The sequence below is a fragment of the Protopterus annectens genome, chromosome 9.part0, assembly GCF_019279795.1.
Source record: "Protopterus annectens isolate FY-2018-M chromosome 9.part0, PAN1.0, whole genome shotgun sequence".
In the NCBI taxonomy this organism is placed as follows: domain Eukaryota; kingdom Metazoa; phylum Chordata; order Ceratodontiformes; family Protopteridae; genus Protopterus; species Protopterus annectens.
In genome coordinates this window covers 741,849,910-741,867,960 of record NC_056743.1, presented here as the reverse complement: position 1 = coordinate 741,867,960, position 18,051 = coordinate 741,849,910, and the positions used below count along the sequence as shown (strand labels likewise).

General features: G+C 38.7%; 1 protein-coding gene across 7 annotated transcripts in view; it reads right to left on the bottom strand.

Moving 5' to 3' along the window:
* Positions 1-18,051, bottom strand: part of LOC122811493 (circularly permutated Ras protein 1-like) — a 1,239,209-nt gene that overhangs the window by 313,421 nt on the left and 907,737 nt on the right. For all 7 annotated transcript variants that reach the window (XM_044083365.1, XM_044083368.1, XM_044083363.1 and 4 more), the window contains one exon: positions 9,721-9,827. In XM_044083365.1, coding sequence (XP_043939300.1) covers positions 9,721-9,827 — 107 coding nt within the window. The remainder of the gene's footprint in view (positions 1-9,720; positions 9,828-18,051) is intronic.

Here is an 18,051-nt window from a genome sequence, read left to right as displayed (position 1 = left end):
AAATAGAGAGCTAATGTCATGCATTGGCTTTAAACCATGTTTTACATATAAAAACGTTACTAACATAAGAAGTTTTTTAGAAATGGAACATGGAACAAACACAGTACCTACTAGGGAGATCAGTAGAAAGAAAGGAACATTTGCGTGCCACAATTGTAGACAGTGTCGATTTATTAGTAACACCTCTTTTGTGACACTGAAACATGTAAACAGGACATTTTGGGCAACCAAGTATTATAATTGTCACAGCGAATATGTAGTCTATTTAGCTACGTGTTTGTCCTGTGACAATTATTATGTAGGGAAAAAAAAAAGGATGTTAAAACGCAGGATCTATGAGCATACTTTAGCTATAAAGAACAAAGATAGAAATAATTCTTTGGCTAGACACTCATTGGAATGTTTGGACTTTAAGAAATTTGAGTTCTTTGTCTTAGACCATGTAGAGAAAAGTTTGCTAAAGGGAGATTTGAATAACAAGCTGGAGCAGAAAGAGTCATTATGGCAGTTGTGCCTAGGAGCAGACGAACCCCCTGGTCTCAATGAATCGATAAATATTAAATGTTTCCTATTATATAGATAATTTGGTACAACAGTTTTTTCCATTTCCTTCACATGGGTATGTGGGTGAGGGAGTGAGAGAGTGTGGGTATGTGTGTGTATGTGTGTGTGTGCATGCATCCAAGTGCACTCTTATACACACACATTCATACATGTCCACATGTATGTGTTTATGCGTATGCATGTATTTACGCTCACGATTGATATGTATATGTTTATACACTTTTCATTTATGTGTATATATATTTCTAGTGATATGGGTGTCTATATATCATACCCTTTCATTAGAGTCTATTTTTAGTCATTAGTTTTAGTTTGTTTTGTTTTTTGGCTATTCCATATTAGCTCATTTTTGTTTCTTATTAATTTGTGTATAGCGCTCTCATAGCATGCACATTCTGGTGCATTTTTGAGTGAGTGCTTATACATTTCATCAGGTTCGCCTATCTGCTTTAGGATCTACGCTTCCTCGATTTGTTAGGATATATGAATTGGATTGTATGTGAGGGTGAGTGTTTGCGTGAGTGAATGATCAAAAGTGGGAGATGTCTAGATGTCTTGGTTATGACTATAGGAGACATCAGTGGAGATTTTTCCATGGGATCACCATTTGACACAGTTATGTTTGCCATCATTATTTTTGCCATTATTATATTAATCATGGTTCATCATGTATCATTAGTTTCAGTCGGAATTTATTATATTTAATATGGTTACACTTTTCAGTACTTGACAGTGTTTCAATATTTTTCAATTTTAAAGATGATGATATATTGTTATATTTCATCGATTTTTATTCAGATGATATTTTTTATAATGAAGTACAAATGTTAGATTTGATTAATGTGTTTAAAAGTTCTATATTTTTAAAAAAATATTATTATTGTAACATCGGATTTACATCATTTCCTGTTCATGATTATAAAACCAGGATGTTGGGAGGCATCCTGGTTTTCTGAGGAAGTTCACGACAATAATAAAGTGAAAGAAAGCGCTAAAATTCATCTGGCTTTGTAGCTGCTTTCATTCTTCTCACAGTCGCTAATTTTTTGGTTTTATTTCTAAACTGTCACAAACTCCCACAAAAATTTTGCAATTGCTTATGTATATATCTCCCTTGGCAATAATATCTCAGTACTACAAAGCATACTACCCTGGGCTTCCCAAAACATACCATATGAAACTGTATTAGTAGGTGATGTTAATATTTAGTGGAAAATACTAAATACAGACCCCTCTCTGTTCATAGCCTCAATCTCTTTGGATTCACCTAGCTCAATGCCGAGCTAAGGTAAATTATTACTGGTGCCAGAAAGTCTGGTCTTCAGTTTTTCCCTTGGATCTTGCTAGTTCTTTCTCTTTTGCACAAATTGCTTTGCACTTCAACAGGTTTTTGTAGCAATTATTACAGCACACCTAAGAGCCATCAGCAATAGTTGTTTTTCACGGGAATAGCTGCGGTACACTTAGTAATTATGACCACCTCTCCTGGCATGATTAAAGGGCAGTTCCCTGTGCTTTCTCCTATTAAACTGGTGCATTTGGATAATCTGAGGGAGAGTAGCAACTGCCTCATGTACACAGACAACCCCTCCCCCCTCTTACCTCCCAACACTCAGACTTGTGAGAGATGCACTTATATCACCAAATTGGAAGCTATGCACTCTCCAGCCAAGATCAGATTAACTGGTCAAGAGGAGAAGTTCAACTCCTGCACCACACCACATGGAACACATACCCCTCCAGAACACTCACTATCACAGCTCTCACATAAAAACACAAACCACACACCCACCTTTGTGGAGGCACTCAATAGAAATTTACCCAAATAGCAGAGACCTCCGAGACAGAAATGCACTCAGCCACCACAACACAGCATAAACCACAGGACACATAGCTCACCTCCACAGTGTGCCCCTCAACCTAAGTCCTTAAGGCTAAACACCTTACCCAATACACTAATCATAGGTGACTCAATAGTGAGGCACACAAATGTACCACTCACTAGGCTGAATAAGAAGGTAACAGTCAGCTATCAGGTGCCAGAATCCAACACATAACACATGCACTCAGGTCACTCCACAACAAGTACAAATATGACTCTGTCATTGTCCATGTGGTTGTGAATGACCTGAGAATCACCGCCCTGGACTACATGAAAAGGGACATGGTGGGGCTCTCAGATTATGTGGCCCAGGCAGGTATGACACTAGCCCTGAGCAGTATCCTAACATCACCCAGAATGATACCACAGTACAAACAAAAAATGATTGACTTCAATAACTGGCTAAGTTTCTGGTGTCATTATAAGGGGATTTAGTATCTGTCTGGTTGGGATGACATGAATGACAGACCTCGATGCTTTGCCAGAGATGGCCTGCATCTGCCATCCCTGGGTTTCCAGGTACTGGCTAAGGCTCTTGCCACCACTATAGTGCCTTTTTTAGGCAGTGTTCCAAAGACCAAATTACCACCGTAACAGCTATAAATAACTGCAATCTGAGGGTCATGCTGCTCAATGCTAGAAGTCTAAATCTCAAGATGCACTTGCTCGAAGCACTTCTCAAAATGGAGAACATCGACATTTGTGCTAGAGCTGAGACCTGGTTTAAAGCGGCAGAAAGCACCTCTGTGCTACCAGGCTATAACTCATTCCACACCTTTCAGCCCTGAAACATGGACCGAAGCTCCAAAGGCGGCGATGTCTCCATATTCATAAAAGATATGCACACCTTCAGACTAGTAACCCAGCATAATGCATCTCAGATACTTCAGGTAACACTAACAGTGGGTAAGACTGTGATCCAGGTCATAGCCTGCTATAGGTCTCCAACCATATCTCTAGACTAACTCCAGGTTCCTAAGCACCCTGGAATCTATCAAGGTCCAACCCAACACTCATATTAGGAGACTTCAACTACCCCTCCATCAACTAGGAAAACTACTCAAGCACCAATGCACTGGCCCAATGCTTCCTGGAATTCATCAGTTCCAAAGCCCTGGACCAGCTCATTCTTATCCTCACTAGAGGAAGCAACATCCTTGACCTGGTTACTACTAACATGGGGAACCATTGCGCTACACCAATAGTCAATTCCTCCCTAGTTAGATCCGACCACAAACTAATCATCATGAAAATCCACATCTCACCCACACACCCCCGCAAAGGAATCCACCATGAAAAACTTCTCCAAAGCTGACTTTGGACCCCTAACAACAGAGGTGGCTAACTTCACGGCACCCATGCCAATGGAAAATAGATGCATGACTGCTGAATCATACACCGATGCACTGTACGAACACATACATAAATGCATGGAACTAGCCATACCCAAAAAAACCAAGATGCTCTCCTCCAAAAAAAGGAAGCCAGTCTGGTGGTCCCCTGCCATTAATAAACTCTACAACAGAAGGAAGAAACTATTGCAGAAAAAAGTGAAGTCCCCAAGACTGGTAAAATTCCCTTATTAGCCTCAACAAAAAGTTGAGATCCCTCATCAAAAGCTCCAAAGCCAGCTATGAAGGCAGAATTGCAGCAGACACTAACAACCACCATTAAGCCTTCTTTAGTTATATCAAGAATCTCCATAGCAATAACTAAATTTGCTCTGAGTTACTGCACAATGGTACCTCCTATACTGAGCCAACAGATATCGCCAACATACCGGCCGACAGATTCAGTGCCAACTTTACCCTTCCCCCCCACAGGCCCAATCTCAATACCAGAAGAATGCCAGGCACCAAGCATTATTGCATCACAGCTTAAAGCTGCATTGTCTAAGGCCAAGAATACAGCTTCCATGGGACCCGAGAATATCCCTGGCTCTGTTCTACATGAATTATAATGTGAACTGGCACCACATCTGTGTGCTCTGTTCAGTCACAACCTCACCTCAGACTTTGTCCCTACCAAATGGCACACTGCTACAGTCATCCCTCTCCACAAAGGAGGAGAAGGACTACAGACCCTGGAAATTGCTGCCCCATTAGCCTGACAAGTCTGATATGCAAGGCTATGGAGCACATCATCTTGGACCTAATTAACAAGGATATAGGGAATCTCCAAACTCTAGATCCCACGCAATTTGGTTTTGTGAAAGGTAGATCAAGCCTGCTCAACCTGGTTGATTTCTTTGGGTCAGTCACCAGAGCAGTGGATGAAGGTAAAGCAGTTCATATAGCCTACCTCGATATGGTCAAGGCCTTTGATACCATTCCTCACTCAGGAATTATTGATAAACTCACCAAACTAGGCATCAACTCCTATATCATTAGGTGGGTTGCAAATTGGCTCACAGATAAAACAAACAAGGTGAAAGTAGCGGACTCCAAAAGTCAGACTGCCAACCAGTCACAAGTGGAGTCCCACTGGGTCCTCTGCTGTTTGGCATCTACTTCTCAGAAGTCCAGGCCAACACGGAGGGACTCTGGCTGACCAAATTCACAGACGACTGCAAGCCAGGAGCCATTATTAACTCCCCAAGTGATGCAGACATCCTACAGAAAGGACTCACTGAGACCAATGACTGGTGTTGAAACCATGGTCTTAAGCTTAATGTCAAAAAATGCGCTGTCATCCCCTTTGGGAAAAACTCAGTTCACACTAATTACCACATCGATGGGAGCCCACTGAACACTGAAGGCATTATAAGAGATCTGGGGACACAGGTTGACAGCAACCTCTCCTTCAACCACCACTGTGGTCAAAATGTCCTTCTATGTGGCACATCTCATTACCAAGGGTTTTGCATCCAGTAAGAGAGAGGTCATCATTTCTCTTTACTCCTCCCTCATTAGACCAATCATAGAGTGTAATGCCCCATTTGGCATGTACCTCACTAGACACCCACAACAGCTGGAGAGGCCACAAAAGTACCACATGAAGAAGATCCTAGGCCTTAAACACATGTCCTACATGGACAGACTCAAAACATACCAGCTATTCTCTGTCTCATATCATCTACTAAGAGGTGATCACTGCTTGACTTACAAAGCCATGTCTGACCCAGCTCTGTTATAAATGCTACATCTAAAGAAATCCCAATCCCACCGCACCACACGTTCCAGAGACCTCAACCTCATTACCACAATCAATAAAACATGCTGGAGGGACAGGTTCATAACACACAGACTGCCCATGCTCTGGAATCGACATCCCATACATGTCAAGCAGAGCACCTCACTAGTCCTCGTCAAGAGAAATCTTGATGAGTGGATGGGAAATAGACAGTTCACCCCGTGGATCACTCCAGTGGCTCTACTTGATAGAGGAACTGGGAACTAATGACGGGCGGCACAATGCCAGGGCACATCTATGGGCTAGGCTTGTAAAGACCCCAGGGCAATTAGCCTAGTACACACCTATGAACACAGATTCTGCTTCGAAAACATGGGTTAAAGCCAAATCCCTACTCACCATCAAATTCTTAGGAACAAAGCAAACAAAAAAAAACATTTATAATGATAAGAAAAATTGTATTATTCACTCCAAACTACTTATCACTCAAATCCCAAAACCTTCTGGAAAGCTATCAGCTCTGTCCTTCACCCCGGATGCTCTCATACTCCAACTCCTTTTCTAAACAACTAGGCACAAGACACTGCCTCAGTCATTAACCACTGCTTCACTGATACAATCAATAAACTGACCAATACTGACCTAAACTCCAACACTACAATTCAACCCCTAATACCCCCAAATCATAACCTTTTTACTTTTACATCAATTTTCACCTCATATATATTAAATCCCTCCTCCTAAAATTAAAGCCAGGTTCTCCATCAACTGACAATTTACCCCCCTCTTTTTCAAACTTGCAGCTAACTTAATAGCCTGTCCTGTTTCAATACTTATTAATAGAGCTATTCACAAAGCCACTGTACCTGATATCTGGAAATCCTTCTATGTAATACCACTACACAAAGGAGGCAACTCCACAGACCCATCTAACTTTAGACCAATAGCTATATTCTCTCCCCTCTCAAAAATAGTCAAAAATGTATTCACTCACAGCTCCTCAAATTCCTCATCCAAGAAACCTATTAACACTCACTCAACATGGTTTCTGGCCAAACCATAGTACAATTACAGCCCTCTTTCACTAATATAACAGCAGAGGCTCATGATAACAACAATCTTGTTTTATGCCTGATTTTAGAGCTGTCAAAAGCCTTTGACAAGGCAGCCCATTCAGAACTTCTTACTAGACTAGCCAACCTTAACCTTTCAGCCTCCACTCTAAAATGGTTCTCCAGCTATCTCTCAAATAGACTACAGGCTGTCAGATGGCAATCCTCCTACTCTCCCTTCCTTCCCATACATACAGGTGTTCCCCAAGGGTCCATCCTGGGACCCTTTCTATTCAACATCTTCACCAATGACCTTTATACCTTTTGTCATCATTCTTCTCTTATTCAGTATGATGATGATCCGACTCTTATTTCCTCTTCTAAAACTATGTCTCAGCTTCGCTCTATTACCTAAAACTCTTTCCTATCCATTGAACAGTTTTTCATAGAAAATCAGCTCATATTAAATCCTAAAAAGACTAAACTATTGCTCTTTCTCCCCAAATCACTCTAGCATCTCAAAACAATCTTCACTATCTCATCCTTAAATAAAACTATTACTAACATAGACTCTCACAAAAATATTTGGTGTGATAACTGATAATCAACTCAAATTCAACTTCTATGTCCAACAATCCATTAAAAAAACTAATCAAAAACTGGGTCTTCTTTATAGTAAAAAAAAATTCCTAACCCTTGATTCTATACTTTCATTAGTGCAAGACTACTTACTAACTAGCCTTCTTTATGCTGCCCCAGTTCTCACAAGCCTTCAGTCCTCAACAATATATAAGATGGAACAGACCTATACTAAAATCACAAAATTCGCTGCAAAACCTACCTCATTCCTCTCACCACTGAATAGCTCTAAAGAACCTACAATGGCTAGAAATCCCCATCAACTGCAGCAATCACAACTTCACATAACTCACGTCCTACTAAGCAAATCCTCTGCATGCCCCTAACTGTCTAATCTTATATCTCACTATACCCCCTTCTCATCCTCTACTCAGTACAGACCAACATCATCTTCAGATATACAAACCCAATAAAACTGTTGGACATGTATTATTCAAATACGCAGTGGCCCACATTTGGAACAGACTTCCCCTCAACATAAGAAGCATTACACACAGTATCGGTTTCAAAAAAGAACTAAAGTAGTATCTAGCCAAATCATGGCTTTGCCCCTGTCATGATGCCACATAAACCTCTACCCTCTCTGTCTACTGCCTGTTTCTTACCTCTTTTGACCACACCTTTAAATGTTTAAATGCTTAATTTGCTTTATCTCCTTGTTCCTTGTGTAACTTAAACTTGTGTAAAGTAAATCTCCCTATAGACAGAACTTACTTTATTCTTCCCCTATTACTCCTTCCTTACTAAATCAAATATGTCTCTCCTGCCCCTACTAAATATATTGACTAACACTATAAATCACGTTAACACAAAATATTAGCTTATCAGCACCTATTTTCTAATATAATAAGTGGGTGCTTAAAACTACTTCTCCCACATGCTGCTACATTGTATGTAATTTAACTTCTATGAATTCACCTGTTTTGTCTCGCCCACACTTAAAGACTGGTATATATTTAGTTATTGTTTTCTTCTGTTGTGGCTCTTTCTGCTGTTTGTTTTCTTTTTTAATATAACTGTATATGTATTGCTGGAGCTTTTCTCCTCGGATCTCCAATGAAAATGGGCTTGTGCTCAGTTGGACCAGCCCGATTAACAAATGTCAAATGAATGAATGAATAAATAAGTAGATAGATATATGAATAATGACAAAACGCTAATTTGACCAGTTGTGTTCAGACATTTAAAACCTGAACAAATCACAGCTAATCATATATAGGGTACACCTTTTCACCAAGTTGCATTTTTTTATTTTCAGATGAAATCATTACCAAGCAAAAAGTGTTCCTAGTGATAAGACCTGCAAACTTGTGATCTAACAGTATACAAAAACACTGGCTTTATCTTAACTTTTATTACAGGGGATATTGCATATCACACTTACAGGTTTATCAGTTTCTGGAACATAAGCTACAAAAATTATAACAAGTGGCATTTCCAAGCCAATATGCCTTGATTCATACTAGTAGCTACTACAGACCATGTTCTTTTCTGTTAAGTGTTGTCAAATGATTGAACATAACCTCATCAGAGATACTGCCCTTTTCTACCATAATTTGTAAGCTATTAAATAAAGAATATAAAAACATATATATGCATATTTTCAATCATTAGAGCTGGAGCAGAGATTTAGTCCATTTTTTTCTTTGTCAGCAACAATTCCTCTAATCAAATCGCAGATCATTATGATTTAATTCCAAGCTGGGGTGCCCTCTATGTGCAATTTAGTACACCCTCCATACATTCATGTCAGTTTTCACCTGGGGACACTGATTTCCTCCCACATCCCAAAGACATGCTGCTGGGTGAAGAGATACACAAAAGAGAGTGAGAGTGTGAGTGAGAGTGAGAGTGAGAGTGAGAGTGAGAGTGAGAGTGAGAGTGAGAGTGAGAGTGTGCGCCTTATGATAGGCTGATATCCCTGCCAAAATACCTCTTAGATAGGCACAGCTGCCCTGAGATTCTGTGTAAGCTAATACTAAAGCAGGTATCAGAAAATGAACAAATGAAGTTCTTTAATCTATTATAGACATCAGTAAATAAAACATATTACTTTTTTTAAACAAACAAATTAATGGTGTAACTCATATACTCAGAGAATTAACCTCTTCAATAGCCTACTGTATATTAAATAATAAGGATTGACAGGGTAAAGTTAACAGTCTGATTCAAGTTGATTGTAGCATGAGATATAGCCATATACAATCACTGCATGTGTTGTGAAATGGGCTGAGACCTTATATCCAATGGCATTTATTACCTCTTATACGATGGGTATAAACAGAGAGCAGGTGGATCAAACTGCAGTTGATAGGGCATTTTGTGATTATGCTACAGAGCCCTAATGTGACCGATACACAGTGACAGATAGAGAGATAGCTAGATAAATAGACAGGCAGATAGATAGATACGGAGATACAGATAGTTATCTTTAATCAGTGTTTTACTTACATGTCTTTATGAAGTACAAATTTCAATGAGACATTGGTGGCTATAACATCATCTTCTAAAATAGACTGGAACGCATGAGAGAGTGCCTTGGGATCCACAATGTTAACCTGCAACAGAAAAGCCAAGTTCACCTTCTTGTGGATAATCAAAGCACAGACGCATTTGGTTAATATGCTCCATTTTCCATACTCAGCACTGATTCTAAGAAGCTCACATGGAAAGTAATTGATCAATGATAAGAAGTCTAATTCTAATCTGCACTTTGCTAAACAGCTGCTTTGTATACTTTATACATAGAAATGGCATTGTTGAGATCCCATCTTTTATGATAATTGTATATCTTTCATAATGTTCCAGTGAATGAATGAAAACTAAACAATAGGTGCTGCAGTTACACAGGTATGTTTGTTAACTAGACAGGTAGACTTGGTATGAAGCACATTTTTTCAGTTATGGAATCATGAAAATAGTATATTAAAAGTAAACACTGCAGAAAAAAACATACATATAAAGTATCTGAATTTTGGAATGTAACCATACTATACAACAGCAAAGAAATACGAGTAATCAAAAACATCAAACCTGGAAGAACTGGCATGACACATGGCAGAAGCTGATGCTTGTGATTTTAACTTATGGTGCAATTGGCAAAAAAAAAAAAAAATTGTAGTAACACTATATATCCATTGATAAGTATACCATATTATAAAATACATGAAACAATGACCACAAATAAAATAAGTTGAATGAACTGAAGTTAATCTTCTTTTGACTACAGAAACAGTGAATAAGATATCTGTAGTACTGGAAAAGTTTGTCTCCTAAATACATGCCCCTGACATGTCTACAGTCTCCAGAATTTAGGTCCCAAAGCAGAAAAGACTCTTACCTGAAACTGCATTCATTGAAGCTCTATTACATTCATCTGTAATGTCAGTTTATAGGGCTAATTACTTTTAAGCAGTTTACTAGCCAGAAGTCAACAGTGGATTCCAGAAGTTAACAGACTCTGTCAAGTTTGTAAAGTAAGAATCCTTGGAAATGTGGAAATAAGACCCCATGTCTAGCAACCTTGATCATTACAAATCTTGACCAAACAGGCCTACAGACTCAAAACCAAGCAAGTAAACTCTAGGCAAACCTCCTTTCTTTATTCCCATAAACATTTCTGGCAGGAAGTCAACAAACTAACAGGAAGCTCCTCCATGAATGAAATACCCAGTCTAGGATACATACCCTGCTCATCTGGTAATTTTACACTTTCAGGTTTCTTCAGAGAATTTTTAAGCCATCCCACATCCTCACCTACCCTTAATGCACCCTTACAACAAAGACAGCCTAACCCCCTTCATTTATTCCACCTTTTTGTTTCTCAAAAATAACTTTAGCAAATGTTACCCCTACTTGAAGAAATTCCTATGGACTCACCACCTGGGCCTGACAATATCTGTCCTTGGTTCTTAGTAGTCACTTCCACGCCATCTCCATTCTACTCACCCTTGGTAAAATTCTTAAAAAAAATTACATGTAACAAACTTAACACTTACCTACAAAAACATCACTTACTCTCCATCAAAAAGCACAGATTCTGGGCTGGTAGGAGCACAATGACTTCACTAGGGACCCTGACTAATAACATCTTAATTAATATGGAAAAACGAAATCTTATTGAAGCTCTGTTCATTGACTTAATCCATGCCTTTGACATGGTCAGCCACCCAATTCTACTTCTCCCTCTGCAATAAATTGGGATCAGACCTAATGTCGCTGCATGGTTCAAAGACTTTCTATTCAGCCATACATTACAGGTAAATATAGGACCTAATCTTTCCAAATGTTCCCTCATTTAGTTTGGGGTATCACAAGGCTCCATTAGAGCATTTCTTCAGTTCTCAATCTTCATCAACAAATTTCAACTAGACCCCATTTATCATCACTTCATTATGCACATGATATGGTAATCTTCTGGTGTAATTCCTATCATGATGCAATTGAAACTCAAATTCAAAAGGACCTTCCTTCAGCTACAGCAGTGGCTGAACTCCAGGAAACTAGTGCTTAATTCCAAAAAATATAGGTATTATTTGGCACCCATAAATGATTAGCCATATCCTTGACTGTGATAATCACACTGAAACCAGCAGCTCCTTTATACATTTTGGGATTTGGTTTGCCCAATCACTAAACTCCCATGAGCACATGCAGAAGTTGAGAGGCAAGATCAACAGTCTACTCTGCTGGGCCAACAATACATCTCAGCTCCTCTCACAGACATCAAGGGCTACTATAGGAAAAGGCACCCTTCCTTTCTCAACCTGAATATGGTCTTCCCTCGTTTGCATCTTCCTCTGCCAAAAACACTGCCTCCCTTCAACCACTTTCCAATAATATACATCAGTTCACATGTAATTCACCATGCAGTGAACACCACTGTCTTACTCTTTTAAAGGCTAAGTGTCTTCCAGTACAGGCCAGGCCAGATCTACTTCCTAGTTCCTTACTTTTCAAAATACTTAAACTCGACAACCTCTCCTCTCCTCTCTCACAAACTATTTATTGCCACTCAAACCTATAACCTAAGAAGCCAGGTCGGAGCCATTCCTTACCTTTCAAACTCCTTCTCTCAGACTGAACTCTATTAGCCATTGCTTCGCTGAATTGGCCACAAAACTGTGGCAGTCACTTCCTCCTGATTTAACTGTTCACACAAACCACTCCCTATTCAGGCCACAGTTCAAACAATACTTAATAAAGCAATTTGAATGCAACTATCAATCTAAAGGACATGTCACCTCCAGTGATATATCCAATTGCATAGCATCTTTATCTCCCACATACCTGATCCACCTGATTAACTCACTCATCCTAAACTGTAATTTAGCTTACCACACCAATGCTGGTCTAAACCCACTACACACAATCTAGTCCTCTCTTCCATCTTAATGGTCTATATTAGCTTTCCTAACCTAGCATCTACTGCCACATTTCCACCACTTGTACTCCCTCCCTTTCTGGTCTACTTACATAAATGCACATATATTTGTTAGATCTTTAAATTGTTTGCCAGATTTACTATGCTCACTCAAAAATGTAAACCACTATTATCTGTACACTGTACACTGTTTTGTTACATTAAGCTAAGCCTATAACTGGTCATTTCATCAGTGTTCTACCCTGGTAAATAATTTAATGCATAAAAAGGGCTCCTGTCAGAAGACAGGAGACACATTCTGTCGAATGCATCTTGGTCGAACTGTAAATGTCAAAAATGCAAAATGATGAAGCGTCTTTTAAGCAAATTCTTTCCCTGGGAAAGAAGTCGCTTGGCCGCTTCTGTCACTTTGCATGCGATCTTGGAGTTGGTAATATTTAAGTAGTGTTTAGTGTAGGGTTTTTTTTTTTTGAACAGCGATTTTTTCCCCCGGGGGTGGGGGTGTCGCTTTTCTGGTAGTTTGCTTATTTACGTTTTCATTGTTTTGGGTTCGTTATAACAGCGTTTGATCTTTTGATCGTTCGCTGTTATAACATAGACCCCATAAAAATAACTAATTAAAAATATACTTCTCCTTTCAGTGAGGAGAAACCAGCTTAAGTAGCTCAATGTGATACAATAGTGCTCATGAAGTCAGAAGATGACACTATTAATTTAGACATGTGAAGAACTCCTTTGTTCTTATAAAGTCTTACCAAAATAATTGGCAGCATGTATGCAAGTGAAGGCACTAAAATGTTTTTGCCAACAGTATTCCTAATTTCCAAAGTAATACAGTGGTGTTATTTGGTGCTTCATAAAATTCCAAGGGGAATATAAAGTATATAAACTGCAGTTTGTGTTACCTTGGGAAAAATCTGGTTTAATCTCCCTTTTTCAAGGTAAAGTGATCTTAGAGCCAGTGTTGCAAGCATATGAATGTTTTTTTTTTTTTTTTTGAGTCACAGCTTAATATTTGGGCTTTCTGGACTTGCACATTTCAGGTCTCATGTCATGGGATCATAGGAAGTCCATAGGAAGTTACTAGGATATTGGCTCTGAGGCTCTTATAAGCCTAGCCAAGAGTTTAGCCCATGTTTAGACAAGTCAGCACCCAATGCCCCTGTCCAGCAGGGACACAGGTAGAATCCCAGGGGTGTATTTTCTGTTTCCCATCCTGTTATCCAGGTTGCGCTTAAAAAGGTGTAAAGAGGTACACTGCTTGACATGGAGAGGGGAGTCTATTCCACATATGGGGGAGTCTCTGGGACACATATCTGTCCCACCAAGTCCTAATGATGTCAAAGATCAGGTTGAGGACACACATGTGGGTTACTCAAGTGGATCTTGACTTGTGGATATGCAATAGTCTCTCTCATCAAGGTGGGGTCCAAGATTGCCTTGTATGCCATGCAGAGGTCACCTCTAAGGCATCTGTATGAAACTGAGTAGAGGGATAGGACTTTTAGCCTATCTGTGTTTGGCAGATGTTTGAGGCTCTGAATTCTCCTGGTGAGGAACCTCTGTGGTCTCTCCAGCTGATGCATGTGCTTTGCAAGGCACATGCCAAAAGGGGTGTTGCACTCAATAATGGGCTTTATAAGGGAAGAATACAGGGATGTTATGACCTCCTTGTCCATGGAAGAGATACCCTTACTTATGAGGTGGGCTATGTAAAAAGCTTTCTGTACAACAGAAACAACATGGTGGTCAAAAGTCAGGTTGCTATCAACCTGGGTGCACAAATCCCTCATGAGAGGGGAGTAAAGCCCCAAACAAAAAAATGCCTTAATAGATTTACAGCAAGTTTCAAAGTTCACTCTTACATTTAAGGAACTGCACTATATTTTTGGTAGTTGCAGGACTCTCAGCTACTGGTCTTGAAATGTAAATAGGGAATCTTTGATACACATTTTGTCACACTGAAGGTTGCAAGAGAGCTAGAGTTAATCCTAGCAATCAAATGGTATATGGTAGAGAAAAGGACAACACAGTACACCAAAAACTTGGTAATCACCCATTGGTTGTTTATAGAAAGGCAAAAAACCTCAAAGCCCTCCTTGAACGACATAACATTAAAAAAACAATGACAGCTGGCATGTTTAAATGCCAGGCGTGTAATTTTTGTCAATACACCTTGGAATCCAATAGATTTAAAGTTCACGATTACGAATATAAGTTGAACCTAAGAGCTAACTGTAATTCAAGAATGGTGATCTATTTAGCTATGTGCCAAACCTGTACAGCTTTCTACGTGGGCAAAACAGAACGACGCCTACGTGACTGCATTTATGAACATACTTATGCGATCAGGAAGCAGAAACTTGACAATGCACTAGCAAAACATATTTCAGTTTATCCCAACCATATGTTTAAATTTCTGATTATTGACCAAATTACACAGGACTTCAGGGGTGCTCCTCTCCCACTTAAGTTAGAAGAGCGAGAGCTGTTTTGGCAAATTAGACAATGCATACAGTTCACCAGGTCTGAATGAGAACTGTTCTTTAAGTAGTGTTCTTAAACTTAGGAGCCTCAACAGGTAGGCTGTATCAGGTTATCTTCCACACTAGCACTAGTTATTCTAATGCTTTTGAGCACCTTGGTTCAGTGACCTTGTGTATTTTTTGCTGAGAATTCGTAGTTTTATCTGGGTACATTACTTATTACCAATTATGTTTTGCACAACATACACAGTTTAGTGCACTAACACAGGTATTTGTATTTACTCAGTTTTATAAACACCAGCGGAGTTTTTATGCACTTGTAATCATTATTATTCTTTTGTCTTACTAGATTAGTAGTAGGCTAGATATACACATTTTTATAGACTACGCTACTTGTACTTTGACTATTTGGATTTTTAGCTTTCACTTTAAAAGCAGTTTTTAGTCTAGTTGTGTTTGCAAACAGGGCGTGTCTTGTAAGTCAGCTTTCACTTTAAGTAGTTAATTGACTTTGTAAGTATTAGCCCAGAGAGTATTTAAACTGTGACTTTTTGTTTTACTTGATCTGAAGAAGTTTGTTTATTGGAATAAATGAAAAGCGCTTTATCACTTCGTTTTGTGCTACTGCGTGGTTTCTTCTCTATTTTGTTTTTCAGGTATATGGTAGAGAACTAATCTTGAATGGGATGCCAGTCCAGTTCCTCAAGGAATGCAAATGTGCATTCATTTCACACATGAAACACTTATCTGATGTAATTTTAGAAGACTACCTATTTACCTAATGGCATGTCTTTGGGATGAGGAAGAAAATCAGATCGCCTATGAAAAATGCACATGGACACAAGGAGGATGTACAAATTCCGCACAAGGTACTTTAGTTGGGGTCCAAAGCAGAGAAAAAAGAAATGTGAGGTAGCAATTGTAACTGCTACACAGCTTTTGAAAATAATGTCAGTGATAACAGTTGAAATAACAGTATATATATTTAGGGAGTCTAGCTGAATAACAAAAGCATTAAAGCAGGGGTACATATTAAGATTCTTAGGGTATCTTTTCAGTTGTGACCACTAAAATTACATTAATAATTATTGAGATTGTGAAAGCATGGCAGAATTCTACTCTATTACAGGGAATGAATATGGTACTAAAAGTTCAGATCAGATTTAAAAACATGCAGGAAAAAGGTTATGTGTTGGTACGTATACATCTTTGCATAACAGAAATTTGCAGATTTATCACAGTTTGCCTCAGTGATTGTGATGCACATTTACTGTATCACTAGTTGCCAAAATAGTTTCATTACTATTAGCCTTATCCCTAGCCCTCCTCCCATATCTGCAGTTTCTCATAACGGTCTAATAAATACTGGTTATTTATTTCAAAGGTCATGCAATGTAAATAAAGTAATTACATGCTATGACTCTAATCTAGCAATGTGAATGTGAAAGGTGCCAGAGGTAAATCTACACTGTTTCCTAACATGCTAGATACACTGATAGCTTGTCACTTTAATATACAAGTAGGACTGGCCAGATATACAAACTTGTGAGCCTCATGATCAAAACAATTAGAATGTGTTCTCCATTATATTACTTGCCAGTCTTACACAATAAATTAACCATGACTAGGTTTCTGAATATCATGGTATTAGTGATATAATGGCATTTAAATTATCAATTAAATTAATTCAGATTTAATAAAGTGAGTAAAATGTACTGTAACCTGTTTTACCCAAATAGCTGTCAAAAGGTTAAAGCATTACTTCTGAATTTAAACACATCAGGGACAGGGTTCAGCAAGCTTCACCCTACCTTTCTCAGACTTGAGAAACTGCCAAGCCAAATTACAGAAGTTTTTCTACCAGCATTGAAGCATTCTATAATTATACCACTCCCTAAAGTTCCTAAACCAAAGGATTTTAAAGACTTAATACCCATATCTATATTCAAAAATATTCAAAAACTGGTATATAAATAGTTATTCAAGCACATAAATAGTTATGGACTGCCATCAAACCAACAACGAGGCCTTTGTAGTTCATTTAACACTGACAACCTTACTACAACAGATGCCCTGTATCGCAGCATGAAAAATGGGCGCATTTCTGCTGGTTTATTTATTGATATAATAAGAGCATTTGAAACAGCAAACCATAATCTCTTATTACGCAAACTGTTCTGATCCAATTTTGGTAAAAACACTGTTTTTACTGTTTCTACAGCTCTCTCACAAATGAGCTTTCGAGTTTATGCCAAAAACGCATTTTCAAACAACAGTGTGTTAATATCAGCATCCCTTCTGGGTTATGTATTAGAACCACTATTATTATCTCTTTTTATTAATGACCTACCCACTGACCTTCCCTCACTGATAATTCAATTTATATGTACGTGAACTCCTCCGTAATGAAGCCAGTAACGCTTATGATAATCTTCAAGCTAACCTTCAAACTAAGTTCTCATAAATGTGCAGTTGGTCTAAAGCCAACATACTTCTTGAAAAACCCAGAAAAATAGATTTATTCTATATAGCACAGCTCAAAAACTACTGCTGCTCTAGAAATTCTTATAAAGGATAACAATGACATTACCATTCCAGTTATCTCAAAATATTAATACCTAGGTCTGATTCTTGAGCATTCTCTTTCACCATCTACACTAATATCGCTAACAAAGGTCCCATACACCCAAATCTCTGCTATAGGATCACATACATTCTCTCACAGCCTGCCAGACAGCCATAACAAGAAGCGTCCTACTTCCAAAGGTAGAATATGGCTTTACATTCCTTACATGATTCCCAAAAGCTCCAAGGGCAAGAAGATAAAAAGATGCACTCTCCTAGAAGATTCAACACACACAAAACCGTGATCTACTTACATCCTTCAACTAACTTTACAGGGAAAGACTGGGA